Genomic DNA, 20276 nt, shown 5'->3' on the forward strand with positions numbered 1-20276 from the left:
CCCAGAGCCTCCAGCAAAGTTTCACGGATTTAATCAAATGTGGAACTACAACCACGCTGCATTTTGGTCCAATCCTTTTGACAGCCGTGACACACACACAGTTTAGCAAGCTCAAACCATTAAAATTGTAGAAACCAGGAAATTGCAGAGAGATTTATGTATAACACATCTTTAACAAAAAGCCAAATGTAAGATCCTCCAGTATTTCAAATGCTCTAATAGACTGATCTTAATCACAAGATATAAGATAACCAATAGTCACTTTAACTATATGTGTAGGTTGTACAGGTTTTTGTGTAGGTTGTACAGGTGTATGTACTCGTGTAGGTTGTACAGATGTTTGTAGGTTATACAATGCTGTAAGTAGTGTTTACCTGGACATGAAGTTGATTCCACCTATAGGTAGGTTGTTCCACCTACAGGTCATGCTGTCCAGATCCCCATTGGTCACACAGCTGATATCAATGACTGGATCTGAAACACACAGATAATCTACATCAAATAAATACATTTCCTGAGGTCTAACCCTAACCCAATCCCAACCCTATATCAATCTAAACCTTGACATCCATCCATCTATGCATCCAACCATCCATTCCAGCACACCTTTAATGTATATCGTTGAGTAGCGGTAGTTACAGCTATACGTCTCCCCTAAAGGTTGGCAGCAATGCAGGGTGTCAGACAGTCTCTGCTCCGATGGTCGAACCGTTATCTTACTGACACGGTCGTTGACTGCAGTGTACTGGCTCTTAGGAAGGCGGTCACGGGAGTTCAGAATCCAGACCGTGGTGCTGGCATTCACCCTGAGGTCATTGAACACGCAATAGACGGTCACGCTGTCTCCAAAGCTGGCCACCACTCTCTCAGGGAGATATGTCACATCTGAAACAAAGCAAAGTGAACTCAGTCAGAAAAACTGTATAACATCACATCAAACTTTTCTAAACTTTATTAGGGTAATGTCAAAAGTAAGTCAAGCCATTGTTTATAGGGAAAATCCGAGGTGGAAATTGTATCGCAGCAAACACATTACAGTTGGAACTTAATTTGGCCAAAGTTAATGACTCAACAGAATAAAACAAAACACACAAACTAGTTCAAACCTTCACAGAAGTTTTGAACAGGCTATATTGCAGCAATTACCAAGAATATTAAACTAAATATGGAGCACCCAATTCAAAAAGACAGATTTTTGCATATTTAAAGTTTGGTTTAGAAATAAAATGAAAAGTTGCATCCTACCTGAATAGCAAGTTGCACAGTAGCCTGAATTTGGCCATTTGTGTGGTACACTATACAGTGCATTCAGAAAGAATTCAGACCTCTTGATTTTTTCCACATTTTGTTACGTTACAGCCTTATTCGAAAATGGATTCAAATTATTATACTTTCTTTCAAATTTAAATTCCTCTGTGGAGATGGGAGAACCTTCCAAAAGGACTCCTCTAAAATCAGGCCTTTGTGGTAGAGTGGCCAGACAGAAGCCCGCTTGGGAGTTTGCCAAAAGGCACCTAAAGGACTCTCAGACCATGACAAACAAGAGACTCGCTGGTCTGATGAAACCAAGATTGAACTCTTCGGCCTGAGTGCCAAGTGTCACGTCTGGAGGGAACCTGGTACCATCCCTAAGGTGAAGCATGTTAGTGGCAGCATCATGCTATGGGGATGTTTTTCAGTGGCAAGGATTGGGAAACTAATCAGGATCGAGGGAAAGATGAACAGAGCAAAGTACAGGGAGATCCTTGATGAAAACCTGCTCCAGAGCGCTCAGAACCTCCGACTGGGGTGAAGGTTTACCTTCCAACAGGACAACGACCCTAAGCACACAGCCAAGACAATGCAGGAGTGGTTTTAGGACAAGTCTCTGAATGTTCTTGAGTGGACCAGCCAGACCCCGGACTTGAACCTGATCGAACATCTCTTGCGAGACCTGAAAATAGCTTTGCAGTGACACTCCCCATCCAACCTGACAGAGCTTGAGAGGTTCTGCAGAGAATGGGAGAAACTCCCCAAATACAGGTGTGCCAAGCTTGTAGCGCCATACCAAAGAAGACTCGAAGCTGTAATCGCTGCCAAAGGTGCTTCAACAAAGTGCTGCATAAAGGGTCTGAATACTTATGTAAATGTGATATTTCAGTTTTCTATATTTTCTATTTTTCTACATTTCTACAATCCTGTTTTTGCTTTGTCATTATGTAGTATTGTTTGTAGATTGATGCGGTAAAAACCCCCCGAATTAATCAATTTTAGAATAAGGCTGTAACATAAAACAGAGAGGGCTGCCGTGCTTCTAGCTCTTAGGAAACTTTGCAGTATTTAGTTTTTAATCTATTATTTCTTACATTATTAGCCCAGAATTGTTTTTGTGTTATTACATACAGCCGGGAAGAACTATTGGATATCAGAGCGGTGGTAACTCACCAGCATTACGACCAGGAATACGACTTTCCTGAAGTGGATCCAGGGCAATTGAACTGATTCCAGAGGCCGACCCAAAACACCACCAGTGGAGGAGATGTACTCTGAGTGGTCTTCTAGTCTGACTTAGGAGGCGTGCACACCACCCACAGCTTCCGATGTATATTACTCGCTAATGTTTAGTCTCTGGATTTTTTTTTTTTTACCTTTATTTAACTAGGCAAGTCAGTTTAGAACAAATTCTTATTTTCAATGACAGCCTAGGAACAGTGGGTTAACTGCCTTGTTCAGGGGCAGAATGACAGATTTGTACCTTGTCAGCTCGGGGATTCAAACTTGCAACCCTTCGGTTACTAGCCCAACGCTCTAACCACTAGGCTACCGTGCCGCCCCGATAATAAAGTTGACGAGCTCAGGGCGAGGATTTTTTTCAAGAGAGACATCAGCGATGAAAACACACTCTGTTTCACAGAAACATGGCTGTCTCGGGACATACTGTCTGAGTCGGTCCAGCCAGTTGGGTTCTCAGTTCATTGCGCAGATGGAATAAACATCTCTCCGGGAAGAAGAAGGGTGCGGTGTATGTTTCATGATTAACGACTCATTGTGTGATTGTGATAAAATACAGGAACTCAAGTCCTTTTGTTCACCCAACCTAGAATACCTCAAAATCAAATGCAGACCATATTAACTCCCAAGAGAATTCTCTTCGGTTATAGTCACAGCCGTGTATATCCCCCCTCAAGCCGATACCACGACGGCGCTCAAAGAACTTCACTAGACTTTATGCAAACTGGAAACCACATATCCTGAGGCTGTATTTATTGTAGCTGGGGATTTTAACAAAGCAAATTTGAGAAAAAGGCTGGCTAAGTTCTATCAGCACATTGAGTGCAGTACTCGCGCTGCTAAAACACTCAACCACTGCTACTCAAACTTCCGGGATGCCTACAAGGTCCTCCCCCGAACACCTTTCGGCAAATCTGACCACAACTCTGTATTGCTCCTCCCTTCCTATAGGCAGAAACTCAAACAGGATGTACCCGTGCTGAGGACTCTCCAATGCTGGTCTGACCAATCGGAATCCACGCACCAAGAATGTTTTGATCACACGGACTGAGATATGTTCCGGGTAGCTTCCGAGAATAATATTGACAAATATACTGATACGGTGACTGAGTTTATCAGGAAGTGTATAGGAGAGGTTGTACCCACTGAATATTAAAACCTACCCTAACCAAAAACCGTGGAGAGATTGTAGCATTCGTGCAAAACTGAAAGCACGAACCACCGCTTTTAAGCATGGCAAGGTGACTGGGAATATGGCAGGATACAAACAGTGTAGTTATTCCCACCGCAAGGCAATCAAACAGGCAATACGTCAGCATAAAGACAACGTGGAGTCGCAATTCAACGTCTCAGACAAGAGACATATATGGCAGGGTCTACAGACAATCACGGACTACAAAAGGAAAACCAGCCACGTCGTGGACACCAACGTCTTGCTTCCAGACAAACTAAACACCTTCTTCGCCCACTTTGAGGATAACACAGCGCCACCGACGCGGCCCGCTACCAAGGACTGTGGGCTCTCCTTCTCTGTGGCTGACGTGAGTAAGACATTTAAGCATGTAAACCCTCGCAAGGCTGCCGGCCCAGACGGCATCCCTAGCTTCGTCCTCAGAGCATGCGCAGACCAGCTGGCTGGTGTGTTTACGGACATATTCAATCTCTCCCTATCCCACTCTGCTGTCCCCACATGCTTCAAGATGGCCACCATTGTTCCTGTACCCAAGAAAGCAAAGGTATCTGAAATAAATGACTATCACCCCGTAGCACTCACTTCTGTCATCATGAAGTGCTTTGGGAGACTAGTCAAGGACCATATCACCTCTACTTTACATGTCGCCCTAGACCCACTTCAATTTGCTTACCGCCCCAATAGATCCACAGAGGATGCAATCGCCATCACACTGCCCTATCCCATCTACACAAGAAGAGTACCTACGTAAGAATGCTGTTCATTGACTATATCTCAGCATTCAACACCATAGTACCCTCCAAGCTCATCATTAAGCTCGAAGGCCCTAGTCTGAACCCCGCCTGTACTCCCATGACTGCGTGGCCAAGCACCCCTCCTACTTAATCATCAAGTTTGCAGACGACACAACAGAAGTAGGCTTGATTACCAACAATGACGAGACAGCCTACAGGGAGGAGGGTGAGGGCTCGGAGTGTGGTGCCAGGAAAATAACCTCTCACTCAACGTCAACAAAACAAAGGAGATGATCGTGGACTTCAGGAAACTGCAGAGGGAGCACCCCTCCTATCCACATCAACGGGACTGCAGTGGACAAGGTGGAAAGCTTCACATTTCTCAGCGTACACATCACTGACAAACTGAAATGGTCCAACCACACAGAGATCGTGGTAAAGAAGGCACAACAGTGCCTCTTCGACCTCATGAGGCTGTAGAAATGTAGCTTGGCACCTAAAACCCTCACAAACGCTTACAGATGCACAATTGAGAGCATCCTGTTGGGCTGTATCACCGCCTGGTATGGCAACTGCACCGCCCACAACCGCAAGGCTCTCCAGAGGGTGGTGCGGTCTGCCCAACGCATAACTGGGGGCAAACTACCTGCCCTCCAGGACACCTACAGCACACAATGTCACAGGGAGGCCAAAAACATCTACAAGGACAACAACCACACGAGCCACTGCCTGTTCACCCCGCTATCATCATCCAGAAGGCGAGGTCAGTCGAGATGCTTCAAAGCTGGGAAAGAGAGACTGAAAAGCATCCATCTCAAGGCCATCAGACTGTTAAATAACCATCACTAGCACATTAGAGGCTGCTGCCTACATACATAGACTTGAAATCACTGGTCACTTTAAAAAATGGAACACTAGTCAATTTAATAATGTTTACATATTTTGCATTACTCATCTCATATGTTCACTACTGGTCAAAAGTTTTAGAACTACAAGGGTTTTTATTTGGACTATTTTCTACAAGGGTGTTTATTTGGACTATTTTCTACAAGGGTGTTTATTTGGACTATTTTCTACATTGTATAATTTTAACTATTGAATAATAGTGAAGATATCAAAACTATGAAATAACACATATAGAATCATGTAGTAACCAAAAAAATATATTTTATATTTGAGATTCTTCAAATAGCTAACCTTTGCCTTAATGATAGCTTTGCTCACTCTTCCAGTTAAAGTTATTTTCTGTTTGTTTATGAGGTACACAAAATCAAATCTATTGACTGAAAGCTAAAAAGGGCCATAGACTAGGTGATGAGTCGCATGTAATGATCTTCCTCTTAGCAATGAGACCTCTCAAGTGTAATAAAGAGAGGATGAGAAAGAAAGAGTGAGTGTGCGAGGGAGGGAGGGAGGGAAAAAAAATCCTGGAGCCTCTCCAGGACAACATTTTTACAAATGGCTCTGCGTGTGTGTGTGTACATGTGTGTCTGTATGCGTTTGTCTTGACCAATATAAATATCATTACAGTTGAAGTCGGAAGTTTACATACACCTTAGCCAAATACATTTAAACTCAGTTTTTCACAATTCCTGACATTTAATCCTAGTAAAAATTCCCTGTCGTAGGTCAGTTATGATCACCACTTTATTTTAAGAATGTGAAATGTCAGAATAATAGTAGAGAAATATTTATTGCAGCTTTTATTTTTTTCATCACATTGCCAGTGGGTCAGAAGCTTACATACACTCAATTAGTATTTGGTAGCATTGCCTTTAAATTGTTCAACTTGGGTCAAACGTTTCGGGTAGCCTTCCACAAGCTTCCCACAATAAGTTGGTGAATGTTGGCCCATTCCTCCTGACAGACCTGCTGTAACTGAGTCAGATTTGTAGGCCTCCTTGCTCGCAAACTCTTTTTCAGTTCTGCACACAAATTTTCTATAGGATTGAGGTCAGAGCTTTGTGATGGCCACTTCAATACCTTGACTTTGTTGTCCTTAAGCCATTTTGCCACAACTTCAGAAGTATGCTTGGGGTCATTGTCCATTTGGAAGACAAATTTGCAACCAAGCTTTAACTTCCTGACTGATGTCTTGAGATGTTGCTTTAATATATCCACATAAATTTCCTCCCTCATGATGCCATCTATTTTGTGAAGTGCACCAGTCCCTCCTGCAGCAAAGCACCCCCAAAACATGATGCTGCCACCCCCGTGCTTCACGGCTGGGATGGTGTTCAGCTCACAAGCCTCCCCCGTTTTCCTCCAAACATAACGATGGTCATTATGGCCAAACAGTTCTATTTTTGTTTCATCAGACCAGAATACATTTCTCCAAAAAGTACAATCTTTGTCCCCATGTGCAGTTGAAAACCGTAGTCTGGATTTTTTATGGTGGTTTTGGAGCAGTGGCTTCTCCCTTGCTGAGCGGCCTTTAAGGTTATGTCGATATTGGACTTGTTTTACTGTGGATATAGATACTTTTGTACCCGTTTCCTCCAGCATCTTCGCATGGTCCTTTGCTGTTGTTCTGGGATTGATTTGCACTTTTCGCACCAAAGTACATTAATCTCTAGGAGACAGAACGCATCTCCTTCCTGAGCGTTATGACGTCTGCGTGGTCCCATGGTGTTTATACTTGCATACTATTGTTTGTACAGATGAACGTTGTACCATCAGGCGTTTGGAAATTGCTCCCAAGGATGAACCAGACTTGTGGAAGTCTACAATTCTTTTCCTGAGGTCTTGGCTGAGTTCTTTTGACTTTCCATGATGTCAAGCAAGGACGCACTGAGTTTGAAGGTAGGCCTTGAAATACATCCACAGGTACACCTCCAATTGACTCAAATTATGTAAATTAGCCTATCAGAATCTTCTAAGGCCATGACATAATTTTCAAAGCTGTTTAAGAGGCACAGTCAACTGAGTGCATGTAAACTTCTGACCCACTGGAATTGTGATACAGTGAATTATAAGTCAAATAATCTGTCTATAAACAATTGTTGGAAAAATGACTTGTGTCATGCACAAAGTAGATGTCCTAACCGACTTGCCAAAACTATAGTTTGTTAACAAGACATTTGTGGAGTGGTTGAAAAACGAGTTTTAATGTCGCCAAGCTAAATGTATGTAAACCTCCGACTTCAACTGTATATTTCCATGGTCCTGGCTCCTCTGTGTGTGCGTTTTCAATAATCACTTCTACACTGGGGCAGAATCCCTCAGTGGTCCCCATCTTTCATTCCCTGTCTTTGTCCTTTATGAAGAGCCTTCATCATGTGAGTCAGAGAGAGGGCTGACAGAGCTGACAGATGAATCTACAGCTCTGCAGTAAAGCTATAGGAGGAAAGGGACATAAAACAGACAACCTCCGAAAACCAACTCTCTGCATGATGTAGTCATCACTGAGAGAGGGAGAGATAGATGAGAAGAGGGGCAGGGAGGGAGAAAGAGAGGGCGAGAGAGACAGAAAGGGGAGAATAAGCTAATAAACGCCCATATCTACTGGGTAAAATACCACAGTGTGCCATCACAGCAGCAAGACTTATGACCTTTTGCCACAAAAAAAGGGCAACCAGTGAAGAACAAACACCATTGTAAATACAACCCATATTTATGTTTATTTATTTTCCCTTTTGTACTTTAACTATTTACACATCGTTACAACACTGTATATAGACAATCACATTTGAAATGTCTTTATTCTTTTGGATATTCTGTGAGTAATGTTTACTGTTCATTTGTATTGTTTATTATCTTGGTAATGTTAAAGCAAGTGAAGTAGATAATAAACAATAAAAATTAATAAAGCACTTAAATATATGAGAGCGAGAGAGCGAGATCAAATAGACAAAAATGTCCTTTCCTTCATATTCCTAATCTAATATTGCCTTTATTTAATCCATCCAGCTCCCTAATTGCCACCCTGATCCTGTCCCCATATTTGACATTACATCTGACAACCTGAGACAACTTCACAATTTCCAAACCAAATATGTTGGCCAAGTTACCCAATGTATACAGTATTAACTGCATGGAAATGCAATGCATATCTATGAATCCTCGAGTCTCTAACAGTACAGTATGCAGCAGGTACAGACCAATGCCAGTCTCCCCATATATGTGTGTTTGTGTGGGCAAAATCTATCAACCACAGATGATTTATGACAGTGTGCTAGGAAAATAGCTTCTCCTTTTGCCTTAAAGAGCGACTGAATGCACCAATTCCGCATGTGTTTTTCTGTTGCTCATTGTGAAAAAAACAGATTTCAGTCTTGGGGGTGTGGTTCAATGTGGCAGTTACTGAAGTTTTTCTATACGTTTTTGCAGAGGTTTAAGTCATGCAGTTTTACATCCAGCTAAAGTGTTTTTCCGTAGGAAAACAGTATTCACACCGGGTGCCTTTCCTTCGCTGGGCGGGCCGTTTGGGAACTTTTAGGCAAAATTAGAATATACCCGCTTCTCCAGGCACCACTACATAGGGCCAATGGAAAGACAGCAGTCACACACAGCATGATGTTAAAGGATAAGCAGTCCATAAACTCATAATAAGCCAGTAGGTCCCAATAATAAGAACACAAAAACACACCATTAAGCAATCGAAATGTACAACTATCAGTTCTAATTTAAACATATTTTTCTTCTCTATGCTGCCTGCAGCATGATCTATTTTGCCTGCGCGCATGACAGACAGTTGTTGATTGGAGCACGTCTCCGGAGTCACAGGAGGAGCACTTATTAATCCTGCTGTAGAATTCATTGCGGCCACCAGGCCAAACGAATGACTAAAATGAACGAGACACTCAGACAATCAAATCATGACTCGAGTCAGTAAAAAGAGTCGGTAAGTGTCAGTAAAAAGAACAAATCGTTGGCAAACTGCACATCACTAAAGCATATGTGTACATTGCTGTGTAACCAGAGGTTTTACTGTGCAGGTATACAGTTGTCATGACGTTGCCCTCTTTGGGTACAGCGAGCACAGTTGACCCCCCTCCCTCTGCACCAGGCCTTTTCTATGCAACATCCCCCGACCTCTATACTTCTGACACCAGGCTCTAAGAGCGGTCGTAAATTCCTATGAGGAGATTCTCTCCTCATGGCCACAGTATAGAGACAGAGTGGGCTTCATAGAGAACAAAGGAGTTCTTCCACCTCACAGAACTGGAGAACCGAACGACATTTATGTTCTGGAGAAGGTATAAAAGATCGGTGAAGAATCCAGCTACGAACTGGTCCGTTTGGTACAATTTTGTGAAACTCATGAGGGACAATACCGCCACATTACCATAATCATGTTTATACAATAGCCTCAGCTATGAGACTTACATCTAAATGGTGGTATAAAATGAATGAATAAGGATGGAACTGTTTGTGAAATTGTGTAATGTGATTTTGGACTGTTTAATGAAGGAAACTCCAATTCCCTTTGGAGTCTAACTAAATCAGAGGACGTCTGGCGTCATGGGAATTCGAAACATCTGTCCAATAACGGCTTTAATGAATGTCACTCTGAACTACCCATTCTAACCACGACAGAGAGAGAGAGGGCGGACAGACTCTCCAACAGAAACTAACTTTTCAACAGAGATCCCGACGACACACTGAGCGTAAATATATATATTGATTGCAATTGTTCCCGAATGAGTGAGCGTTCATGTGCAAAGGATTAGTATTTCAATTGTTAGAATTATCAACTCTGTAGTGCCTTCTGAGCTGACCCCCACTCCCCTTTTGTCTAACAAGCCGCCATGCCGGTTTAGCCCACTAGGGCACATTCCTCTATCATTTCTTTGTTACGATATCTACTGTTTGTTATGCATTTCTGTGAATTACCTAGTTAGTAAATAAATGATTTTAAGACAATTGATGTATGGATGACTCAGTGAAGACTGGGTTCATGCAGATAACCAACAATTTACGACGTTTGGAATGAGACTGACGTGAGGTAAAGAATACGTCATTAATCAGAAGACTAATTGATCAGATATTCAAATATCTGAAAGTTATATTAGGAAAATTATAACTTTGTAATCTGAATATTTTCCTTGGTGCCCCGACTTCCTAGTTAATTACAGTTACACGATTAATCAGTTTAATCGCGTAATAATAATAATTTAGTTTTAATGATGCCAAAGACACAGTATGAGAGGGGACTATATCTGACTGTATACTTAATGTGTGTAAGTAGGGCAAGGCAGAGGTCTTACTGTGCAGGTAGATGTCAAGGGAGTATGATAAGTTAACTGTGTGTTTATGATGTATATGTTTCTGTGCAGAGAGAGAGGTCTCACTTTCCAGACGGATACGATGTTGTTGGCTCCAGTCACTCCACAGGTGAGGCCGAGCAGGATGGTGAGACCGGATCTGGACAGTGTAGTGCAGACCAGGCCTCAGTCCAGTCAGAGACACCCACTGGCATCCAGACACCTCCACGTGCTGGAACAGAGGAATAGGGGAGAGAAACACAAGATGTCATACAGAAGTTACTCCATCTGCAAAATGCAGTGTCAACATGGATTGACAATTTGACACAAATACAAAATGGCATTGTGATGACTGAGAACATAACTAAAAATGATATCTACATCTAAGAAAACCATGAGTAGCCTTAAGACTCTTCAACATCCTCTATCCTCTAGGTGTTTGCTCTTGTTCTCTGTGAAATTATTATTGTCTCTAGCTTTATTTTCCTGTAAGACCTGTACTTAGATGTTGTGTTTGCTCGGAGGCCAGTGTGTTCTTACCAGCCAGTTGAGGTGAGAGGTACTTTGGGAGGTATTGTATCGGACCTCGTAGCTCAGTTGGACAGGGCTGGCATGGGGCTGTGGGTCGCTCCAGCTCAGAATCAACTCTCCCTCTGTGGTCTGGGTGTGTGTTAGGTTCAGTGGTGGGCTTGGTTTCCCTGTACAACACACACACACACACACACACACCACACACACACACACCACAAGCAATACATAATCATCTTCATCATCATCATCATCATCCATGGTTGTTAGCATCATCACCATCCTCCAAACTATGAAACACCATTATCATCGTCATTATGGGCGGCAGGTAGCCTAGCGGTTAGAGCGTTGGACCAGTACCCGAAAGGTTGCTAGATCGAATCCCCGAGCTGACAAGGTAAAAATCTGTCGTTCTGCCACTGAACAAGGCAGTTAAACCCACTGTTCCTAGGCTGTCATTGTAAATAAGAATTTGTTCTTAACTGACTTGCCTAGTTAAATAAAAAAATGTTTTATAATAATCATCGTCATAATGGCATCCAATGTCGGATCTTAAAACCTGTTAGGGCTAGGGGGCAGTATTGACACGGCTGGATAAAAAACGTACCCGATTTAATCCGGTTACTACTCCTGCCCAGTAACTAGAATATGCATATAATTATTGGCTTTGGATAGAAAACACTCCAAAGTTTCTAAAACTGTTTGAATGGTGTCTGAGTATAACAGAACTCAAATGGCAGGTCAAAACCTGAGAAATTCCTTTACAGGAAGTGGCCTGTCTGACCATTTATTGTCTTTCTTTGACATCTCATTCAATTACAAAGGATCTCTGCTATAACGTGACACTTCCCACGGCTCCAATAGGCTCTCAGAGCCCGGGAAAAACCTGAATGTCGTCATCCCAGCCCCAAGCTGAAACACATTATCGCCTTTCTCAAGTGGCCGATCAAGGGACAATGGGCATTAGGCGCGTGCCCTGGCCGCCCCCGTCTTTGTGATTTTTCCTCTGTTTGCCGAAAAGGAGATTCCCGGTCGGAATATTATCGCTTTTTTACGAGATAAATTGCATAAAAATTGATTTTAAACAGCGTTTGACATGCTTCGAAGTACGGTAATGGAATATTTAGAATTTTTTTGTCACGAATTGCGCCATGCGCGCGACCCTGATTTACCATTTCGGATAGTGTCTGGGACGCACGAACAAAACGCCGCTATTCGGATATAACGATGGATTATTTTGGACCAAACCAACATTTGTTATTGAAGTAGCAGTCCTGGGAGTGCATTCTGACTAAGACAACAAAAGGTAATCAAACTTTTATAATAGTAAATCTGATTTTGGTGAAGGCTAAACTTGCCGGGTGATGGCTGGGCTATGTACTTAGAATATTGCAAAATGTGCTTTCACCAAAAAGCTATTTTAAAATCGGACATATCGAGTGCATAGAGGAGTTCTGTATCTATAATTCTTAAAATAATTGTTATGCTTTTTGTGAACGTTTATCGTGAGTAATTTAGTAAATTGTTAGTAAATTCCCCGGAAGTTTGCGGGGGGTATGCTAGTTCTGAACGTCACATGCTAATGTAAAAAGCTGTTTTTTGATATAAATATGAACTTGATTGAACAAAACATGCATGTATTGTATAACAATGTCCTAGGATTGTCATCTGATGAAGATCATCAAAGGTTAGTGCTGCATTTAGCTGTCTTCTGGGTTTTTGTGACATTATATGCTAGCTTGAAAAATGGGTGTCTGATTATTTCTGGCTGGGTACTCTGCTGACATAATGTAATGTTTTGCTTTCGTTCTAAAGCCTTTTTGAAATCGGACAGTGTGGTTAGATTAATGAGAGTCTTGTCTTTAAATAGCTGTAAAATAGTCATATGTTTGAGAAATTGAAGTAATAGGATTTTTAAGGTATTTGAAAATCGCACCACAGGATTCAACTGGCTGTTACGTAGGTGGGACGAATTCGTCCCGCCTGCCCTAGAGAGGTTAATTTGACCAGTATATTGTAGCAACATGATTTGAAAGTTTAGTCCATAATGTTGCTTGATCGGTGGTTAGGCTATTAGCTGGACAAAAGTAGGCTACATGAAAAGTGCAATACTGTTAATACACTGAACAAAAATATAAACGCAACATGTAAAGTGTTGGTCCCATGTTTCATGAGCTAAAATAAAAGATCCAAGAAATGTTCCAAATGCACAAAAAGCTTATTTCTCTCAAATGTTGTACACACATTTGTTTACATCCCTGTTAGTGAGTATTTCTCCTTTGCCAAGATAATCCATCCAATTGACAGGTGGGATTAAACAGCATGATCATTAAACAGGTGCACCTGGGGACAGTTTTGTCACACAATACAATTCCACAGAGGTCTCAAGTTGAGGGAACATGCAATTGGCATGCTGCCTGTAGGAATGTCCACCAGAGCTGTTGCCATTAAAAAAAGAGTGGGACAACATTCCACAGGCCACAAACAGCCTGATCAACTCTATACAAAAGAGATGTGCTGCACTCCAAGAGGCAAATGGTGGTCACACCAGATACTGACTTTTGGTTACTGGTTTTCTGATACAGGCCACTAACTTTTTTTTTTAAGGTATCTGTCATGTGAAATCAATAGATTAGGGCCTAATTAATTTATTTCAATTCACTGACTTCCTTATACAAACTGTAACTCAGGAAAATCTCGAAATTGTTGCATGTTACGTTTATATTTTTGTTCAGTATATAACTGTGTTTGTGCAGGTTTTCAGTGAATTTATGTAAATCACGAAGCTCATCTGCATTTCCAGCGCAGGAACATTCTCAGTAACAATCAAGTGATCAAATTAAGATGTGATATCTGTATTTCTACACTGCAGAGACAATGGTCTCAGGCACATACAGTACTGTAACAGCAATTGGAGACACATTGATGGTCCCTAATAACTGCATTGGTTATAGACTCAAACAGGCTTCATACAGGGCAGCCAAATGATGAAATCAGCAGAAACGTATTTGAAGTGACATGACAGGCCAGGCTCAGTGGTGTATGAACATGATATAATAACATATATCTAAAAGACAGCATCTCTACTTTAGTGGTCCATGGGCTTCTTACTGAATACCGATCAATAAGGCCAAGCTCCATATGTCAGAAAAATCAATACCTCAAAATGTAATCAAAATAACTGAAATTGCAACCGAGTACCAAGGCAGAGTAGAAGACACCCTTTCGACATTTCTTCCTGGAATTTGAACATATATTACAGTATTTGACAGTGAGATGTATCCTCCTGGTATTTAAACTGCTTTGTTCATTTTGAAGTATTTGTGTTTACTCCCAGTGATTGACTTGACAGGGGAGTTATTTGTAACCCATCTTATTGTTGTTTTGATTTAGCGTTTTCATTAAAGTAAGAGTAAAATATGAGCACTTTACACGCCGTGCCTTGGTCCCCTTTGAACGACGAACGTTACATACATGAGGAGTCGGCAACCTTTCTCAGTTGACGGTGCATGTCAGATAAAAAAGTAAGCCATGAGGTCAAAGGAATTGTCTGTAGAGCTCCGAGATAGGATTGTGTCAAAGCACAGATCTGGGGAAGGGAAAAAACATTCTGCAGCATTTAAGGAAACCAAGAACACAGTGGCCTCCATCATTAAATGGAAGAAATTTGAAACCACAAAGACTCTTCCTAGAGCTGGCCGCCCAGCCAAACTGAGCAATCGGGGGAGAAGGGCCTTGGTCAGGGAGGTGACCAAGAACCCAATGGTCACTCTGACAGAGCTCCAGAGTTCCTCTGTGGACATGGCAGAACCTTCCAGAAAGACAACAATCTCTGCAGCACTCCACCAATCAGACCTTTATGGTAGAGTGGCCAGACGGAAGCCACTCCTCAGTAAAAAGGAAGTTTGCCAAAAGGCACCTAAAGACTCTCAGACCATGAGAAACAAGATTCTTTGATCTGATGAAACCAAAATGTAACTCTTTGGCCTGAATGCCAATTGTCACATCTGGAGGAAACCTGGCACCATCCCTAAGGTGAATCATGGTATGCTGGTGGCAAAATGTAACATCATGATGTGGGGATGTATTTCAGCAGCAGGGACTGGGAGACTAGTCAGGGTCGAGGAAAAGATGAACAGAGCAAAGTACTGACAGATCCTTGATGAAAACCTGCTCCAGAGCTCTCAAGACCTCAGACTGGGGCGAAGGTTCACCTTCCAACAGGACAACAAGCCTAAGCACACAGCCAAGACAATGCAGGAGTGGCTTCGGGACAAGTCTCTGAATGTCCTTGAGTGGCCCAGCCAGAGCCCGGACATGAACCCGATCGAACATCTCTAGAGAGACCTGAAAATAGCTGTGCAGTAATGCTCCCCCTCCAACCTGACAGAGCTTGAGAGGATCTGCACAGAAGAATGGGAGAACCTCCCCAAATAAAGGTGTGCCAAGCTTCTAGCATCATACCCAAGAAGACTCAAGGCTGTAATCGCTACCAAAGATGATAGATAGATATAGATATCTATCTATGTTACTGCTAAACTAAAACAATCTCGGTCGACCAACAGCCTAATGACCAAACAATCGACCAGTTGACTACTTGGGGTCAGCCCTACATAATTAGAAGAGGCAGGTGGGATAATTGAGTCTCATAATGGAAATGTCCCCTCCTAGCCGACAGAAAGAGACTGGATCCATCAGTTTCATTATTAAAGATAAACTATTATCACTCTCAGACATTCACGTCTTAATAAACAGGCTGTGAATGTGAAATTACATTTAGGGAATGAATGGTACTTCCCTTCATGTTGGTTGGACACTAAAGGCACTGAATCATGCATTGACTTTGATAAAATACTTACGTGAAAATGTAAGTTAAGCTCAAGAATATTAAGTCAGAATACCACCCCATATCTGACATACTGCACACATACATTCCTCCCATAAAGGAGAGGGGAGCAAACTTAAAGCTGATAAGAAGGCAATTTTCCTGCATTGCTACATAATTTAGGCATACTGATATTCCAGGGGTTTATTCCTGTCTCTCTTGAAAAGTGCACTTTCTTTGGCATAGGACTTGCATGTAGCTACGTATGCTTTACTGCTTGCGATGTACGCGAGCAGACCCACTAATGGAAACAATAACCTCGAATCAAAATGTTGATCATTGAGAACATGGCTGACAAGGCAACATGTATGCATCCTCACTAATGTACTGTCATAAAGATCACATGTTCAACTTAATACAAAAAAAGGTTTTGCATTTTTCCCATCTATAGTAAGTGCCAAATAAAGTAACAAGGTTGACTGTAACAGGATGACGACTTCATCTTAAATCAGCCATAAATCTCCTAGTGACAGGGGGAATGGAAGCTTGTGTGCAACAGGAAGAGGCAATTGAATACAAGCTTCACAATTTATTTATTAATTGTTAAAACATTTCTAGCCTGTCCATCTATGGGTAACAGGGTTGACATGTTATGCTCGACCCGCTCAGTTTTCACCACAAAAACACCCAAAAATAGAACCAGCTCACCTGCTTTTACACTATGATTTGTATATTAGATCTTCAATGTCTCTTTATAAAAATACAAAATAAAATGAGGAATAGTTTCACCAAATGAGAGTTCCGGTCACGTAAGAGGGTAAACCTTAAAATGAGTGACAGGTTTCTTTTTTACCTTCACTAACAACAAATAAATAATCATCTTCAGAAATTACTTTGTCAAAGCAGCAAAATAACTAGGGCTTTACAATGGTGGTGAAATGTTGGAGTTAAGTGTGCTAAAACCTTCCTAGAAGTCACAGAGGATGCACAGAACAACATGTCAAAATACTGAATTTTGGCCCTTTAGCAAGTCTTTATTCATATTAAAAAAATCTGACTTATAAAATGTTCCATGTGATCTAAATTAAATGACACTTCAATTAATTTAACAGGCTTTTAAAACTCAATATTTGCACAATTTCTACTTGTATCAAACCAATGTTCCATTGACCAACAAGGCCGCAAAGAGCTTAGATTGAGCAAACAAGGTATGTGTTTCCCATCAGTGGAGAGATCTCCAGCTCATCACCATGGTTCCTGGGACCAGAGTAAACACTAATCTCGGCCTGCCTGGAAGTCCCAAAGGGCAGCTGGTATCAGACCTACTGAAGCTGCCCGTTACACTCACTATACTGTACACGTGTACATGTGGTCTTTAAGCCTAAACAAATAACTCCCCAGTTTCCTCATGGTACAAATGGCTCCCTAGATACCGCTGGCCTACATAATAAACAGTGCCAGCTCGCCAGGCAGCACGCTGGTACTTGGTAAATGTTAAGTGATATCCATTAACCTCAGAATATGAGGACCAGATAGATAAGCCATTAAAGCAATTAACATCCTCTATCTTCAGAAGAGAGGTTGAGAGAGGGATCAGGTGCATTCACACTCCTTACAGAGACGCGGAGGGACGCTGAGCATCACCAGGGGACCTGCTGTGGTGTTGGACACATTGGCTGTCACCACGACGATACTGCTGACCACATGGAGAGCAATAGAACAGGTGATGGAATCCTCTCCCACACAGTCAGTCCCATGTGTGGTGTTTACCTCACTGTCAGGCAGTGTTCTGAAATAGACAAGAGACATTTATGTACTTCACCAGATGAGGACATGGACTGCGTCCCCCCATATGTACTACGTTTAGCCCTATGTGTCCTAGTCGAAAACCCAGCCTAAATAAATATACTTTCATTCAGTAAAGATAAGAGGCTAGTGTAGTGTTCTAATCATAGACTAAGCACAGGTCAGGATGCAACCTAGCCTGGTCCCAGATCTGTTTGTGCTATCATGTCAACTCCTTGTCATGCCATGTTTGAAAGGATCACAAACATCTGGGACCAGGCTAGATACAATCCACATGAAAGTAATGAAAACAACAAGTAAAAACACTTTTGTGATATTGTGCCTAATTATTTGCAAAATATTTAATAAGATGGGCCAAAAGGCCAATTATAGGCAACTGGTGTTGGTTTTTTAATCACACAGTCTCAGCCTGCTCCATGCATAACCCTGCTGTGGGAGATGAATAGGCTCTGCCAGTCACATTGCATGCACAGACAGGCACGGACACACACCTTAGACCCCCACCTGAGCTCTTACTGCCTCAGGCACATCTTTGAGCCAACACTAGACAAGAATAACAAACAGGATGGGAGAGGACAGACTCTAGACAATAGCAGCAGGTTGAATTGAACTTGATACTCACGCTAAGTGCTGCAAGCTAAGTGCCACTGACCCAGGAGTGGAGGTGTCTGAGGAAGTGGCTGGGTGCTTTAGATCACATATTACATTATCCCAGGTCTCATCAACACGGCACAGGATGTCCCAACAGGTGGCTGGAGAGAAGTTCAATTAGCATATTAGCATCAACACAGGCACATACTCTGTCTGGGTGGTCACTGTAAACCCTAAAATATGAACTCAACAACCCAAGACAAAGCACACACACACCTAGCTGAATAAACCCACACCCAATTAGGACAGTCATAGCAAGCCCTGGAACATTTTGAAAAAGAAGCCCTAGAATCTGGCCAACGTCATAGTTTATCATCCACTCTTACTCAGACTTAGGACCTCAGGTCTACCTGAGCTGAATCAACAGGTCATTGGAGAGGAAAATGTAACACCCACTCACACCATTTTACGTCTGCACAGTTATTGTCAACGATTCATGAGACCGTTTTCAAAACATCCCCTCTTTAAATGCCACAGAGCCACAGGCTGTGGGAAGCCTTATCTAATATCCATCGATTAGCATTAGCACGCGTCAGAGGCTACCACCACGCTATCGATCTCATGAATAAATCCTTCGCCCTGAGCCTTTGCTTCCTGTTGTTAAAACACACATTTGCACGGATGCACACACAAGCACACACACACACAGATCTTTAGTTTGTGTTACCACCTCCCACTTCCACCTCCAAACAGAGAAGAACACCACACTCAAGTGCACAGAGACCATCTGATCACTCCAGTTAATTGGCCCCTATTCAATTGAATGAGCCTCAATGTTCTCTTCCTCAGTGCAGTTAAGTGGTCACAGGCTGTTTTATTACGCACCATTCAGAGAAATGAAAACACATTTATCCAGTATATACAAATCGTCTCAGAATAGGAGTGCTGATCTAGGATCAATTCCTTGCTCTTATTCATTATGATTTAAAAGGTATTTGATCCTTGGTCAGCACCTTACACACCTATGATGCTTTGTGAATACGGTCCCAGGGCAGTAGTAAGACAGAAATCTCACCCAGTAAATATCATGCACAGGAGGTTGGCGGCACCTTAATTTGGGAGAACGGGCTGGTGGTAATGACTGGAGCGGAATCAGTGGAACGGTATCAAATACATCAAACACATTTGATGCCAAACACATTTGATGTTTGATGCCATTCCATTTTCTCTGTTCCGGCCATTACTATGAGCCGTTCTCCCTTCAGCAGCCTTCTGTGATGTCATGTCAGTAAAACAGAGCAGGACGCTTACCTCTGCTGGGCTCAGTCTGCGGGTGAGGTCCAAGTATGCTTGTGAAGTTCCTGAAGAGGCACTGAAGGGTGTGTGGGTGTCCTGGATCAGATGGTGTTGCCCTGGACCCCACAGACCCTCGGTCTTCTTCCTTTCCTCTGTTGTGAAGTTGGGCTGGGCGTGAGGAACAGCAGAGCTCTGTCTGCCAGGGGAGGTCTAGAAGGTCTCCATGGGGGGATACACCCATAGGCTCCACCGACACAGCACCTGAGGCAGAAACAGGAAGTAAACATGGTTGACAGGAAATGACATCAGACACTGGACAGAAGTTGTGGCTGGGGTATAATGATGCTGGTAATACCAGAGTTGTGGGTATGATTCTCAGCATGGTATTCAAAGACATTGATATGAATTCCTAATACATTAATTTCAGACCGAATTATGAAGATATGTTCATGAAGTTGGTAAAAGTATTAGAAAAAGGCTACACTATTGTTCAGAGACCTTTACTAAAATGAACTCTGGTAACCTCAGCCTATACCAGAGGATTTCTACCAGCTCAAGGATACATACTGTACATGCTTCTTTGTCAACCAGGTAAAACAATGTGACTG

The 20276-nt window shown here is 42.3% G+C and overlaps 1 protein-coding gene across 2 annotated transcripts in view; it reads right to left on the reverse strand.

Annotated features, from left to right (window-relative positions):
• Positions 1-20276, reverse strand: part of lepr (leptin receptor) — a 115872-nt gene that overhangs the window by 30925 nt on the left and 64671 nt on the right. For both annotated transcript variants that reach the window (XM_014123299.3, NM_001164765.1), the window contains 7 exon segments: positions 19684-19929; positions 18404-18533; positions 17592-17764; positions 11163-11320; positions 10710-10854; positions 607-885; positions 375-474 (listed from right to left, as the gene is read on the reverse strand). In XM_014123299.3, coding sequence (XP_013978774.1) covers positions 375-474; positions 607-885; positions 10710-10854; positions 11163-11320; positions 17592-17764; positions 18404-18533; positions 19684-19929 — 1231 coding nt within the window.

Source organism: Salmo salar, chromosome 10, assembly GCF_965601325.2.
Source record: "Salmo salar chromosome 10, fSalSal1, whole genome shotgun sequence".
Taxonomy (NCBI): domain Eukaryota; kingdom Metazoa; phylum Chordata; class Actinopteri; order Salmoniformes; family Salmonidae; genus Salmo; species Salmo salar.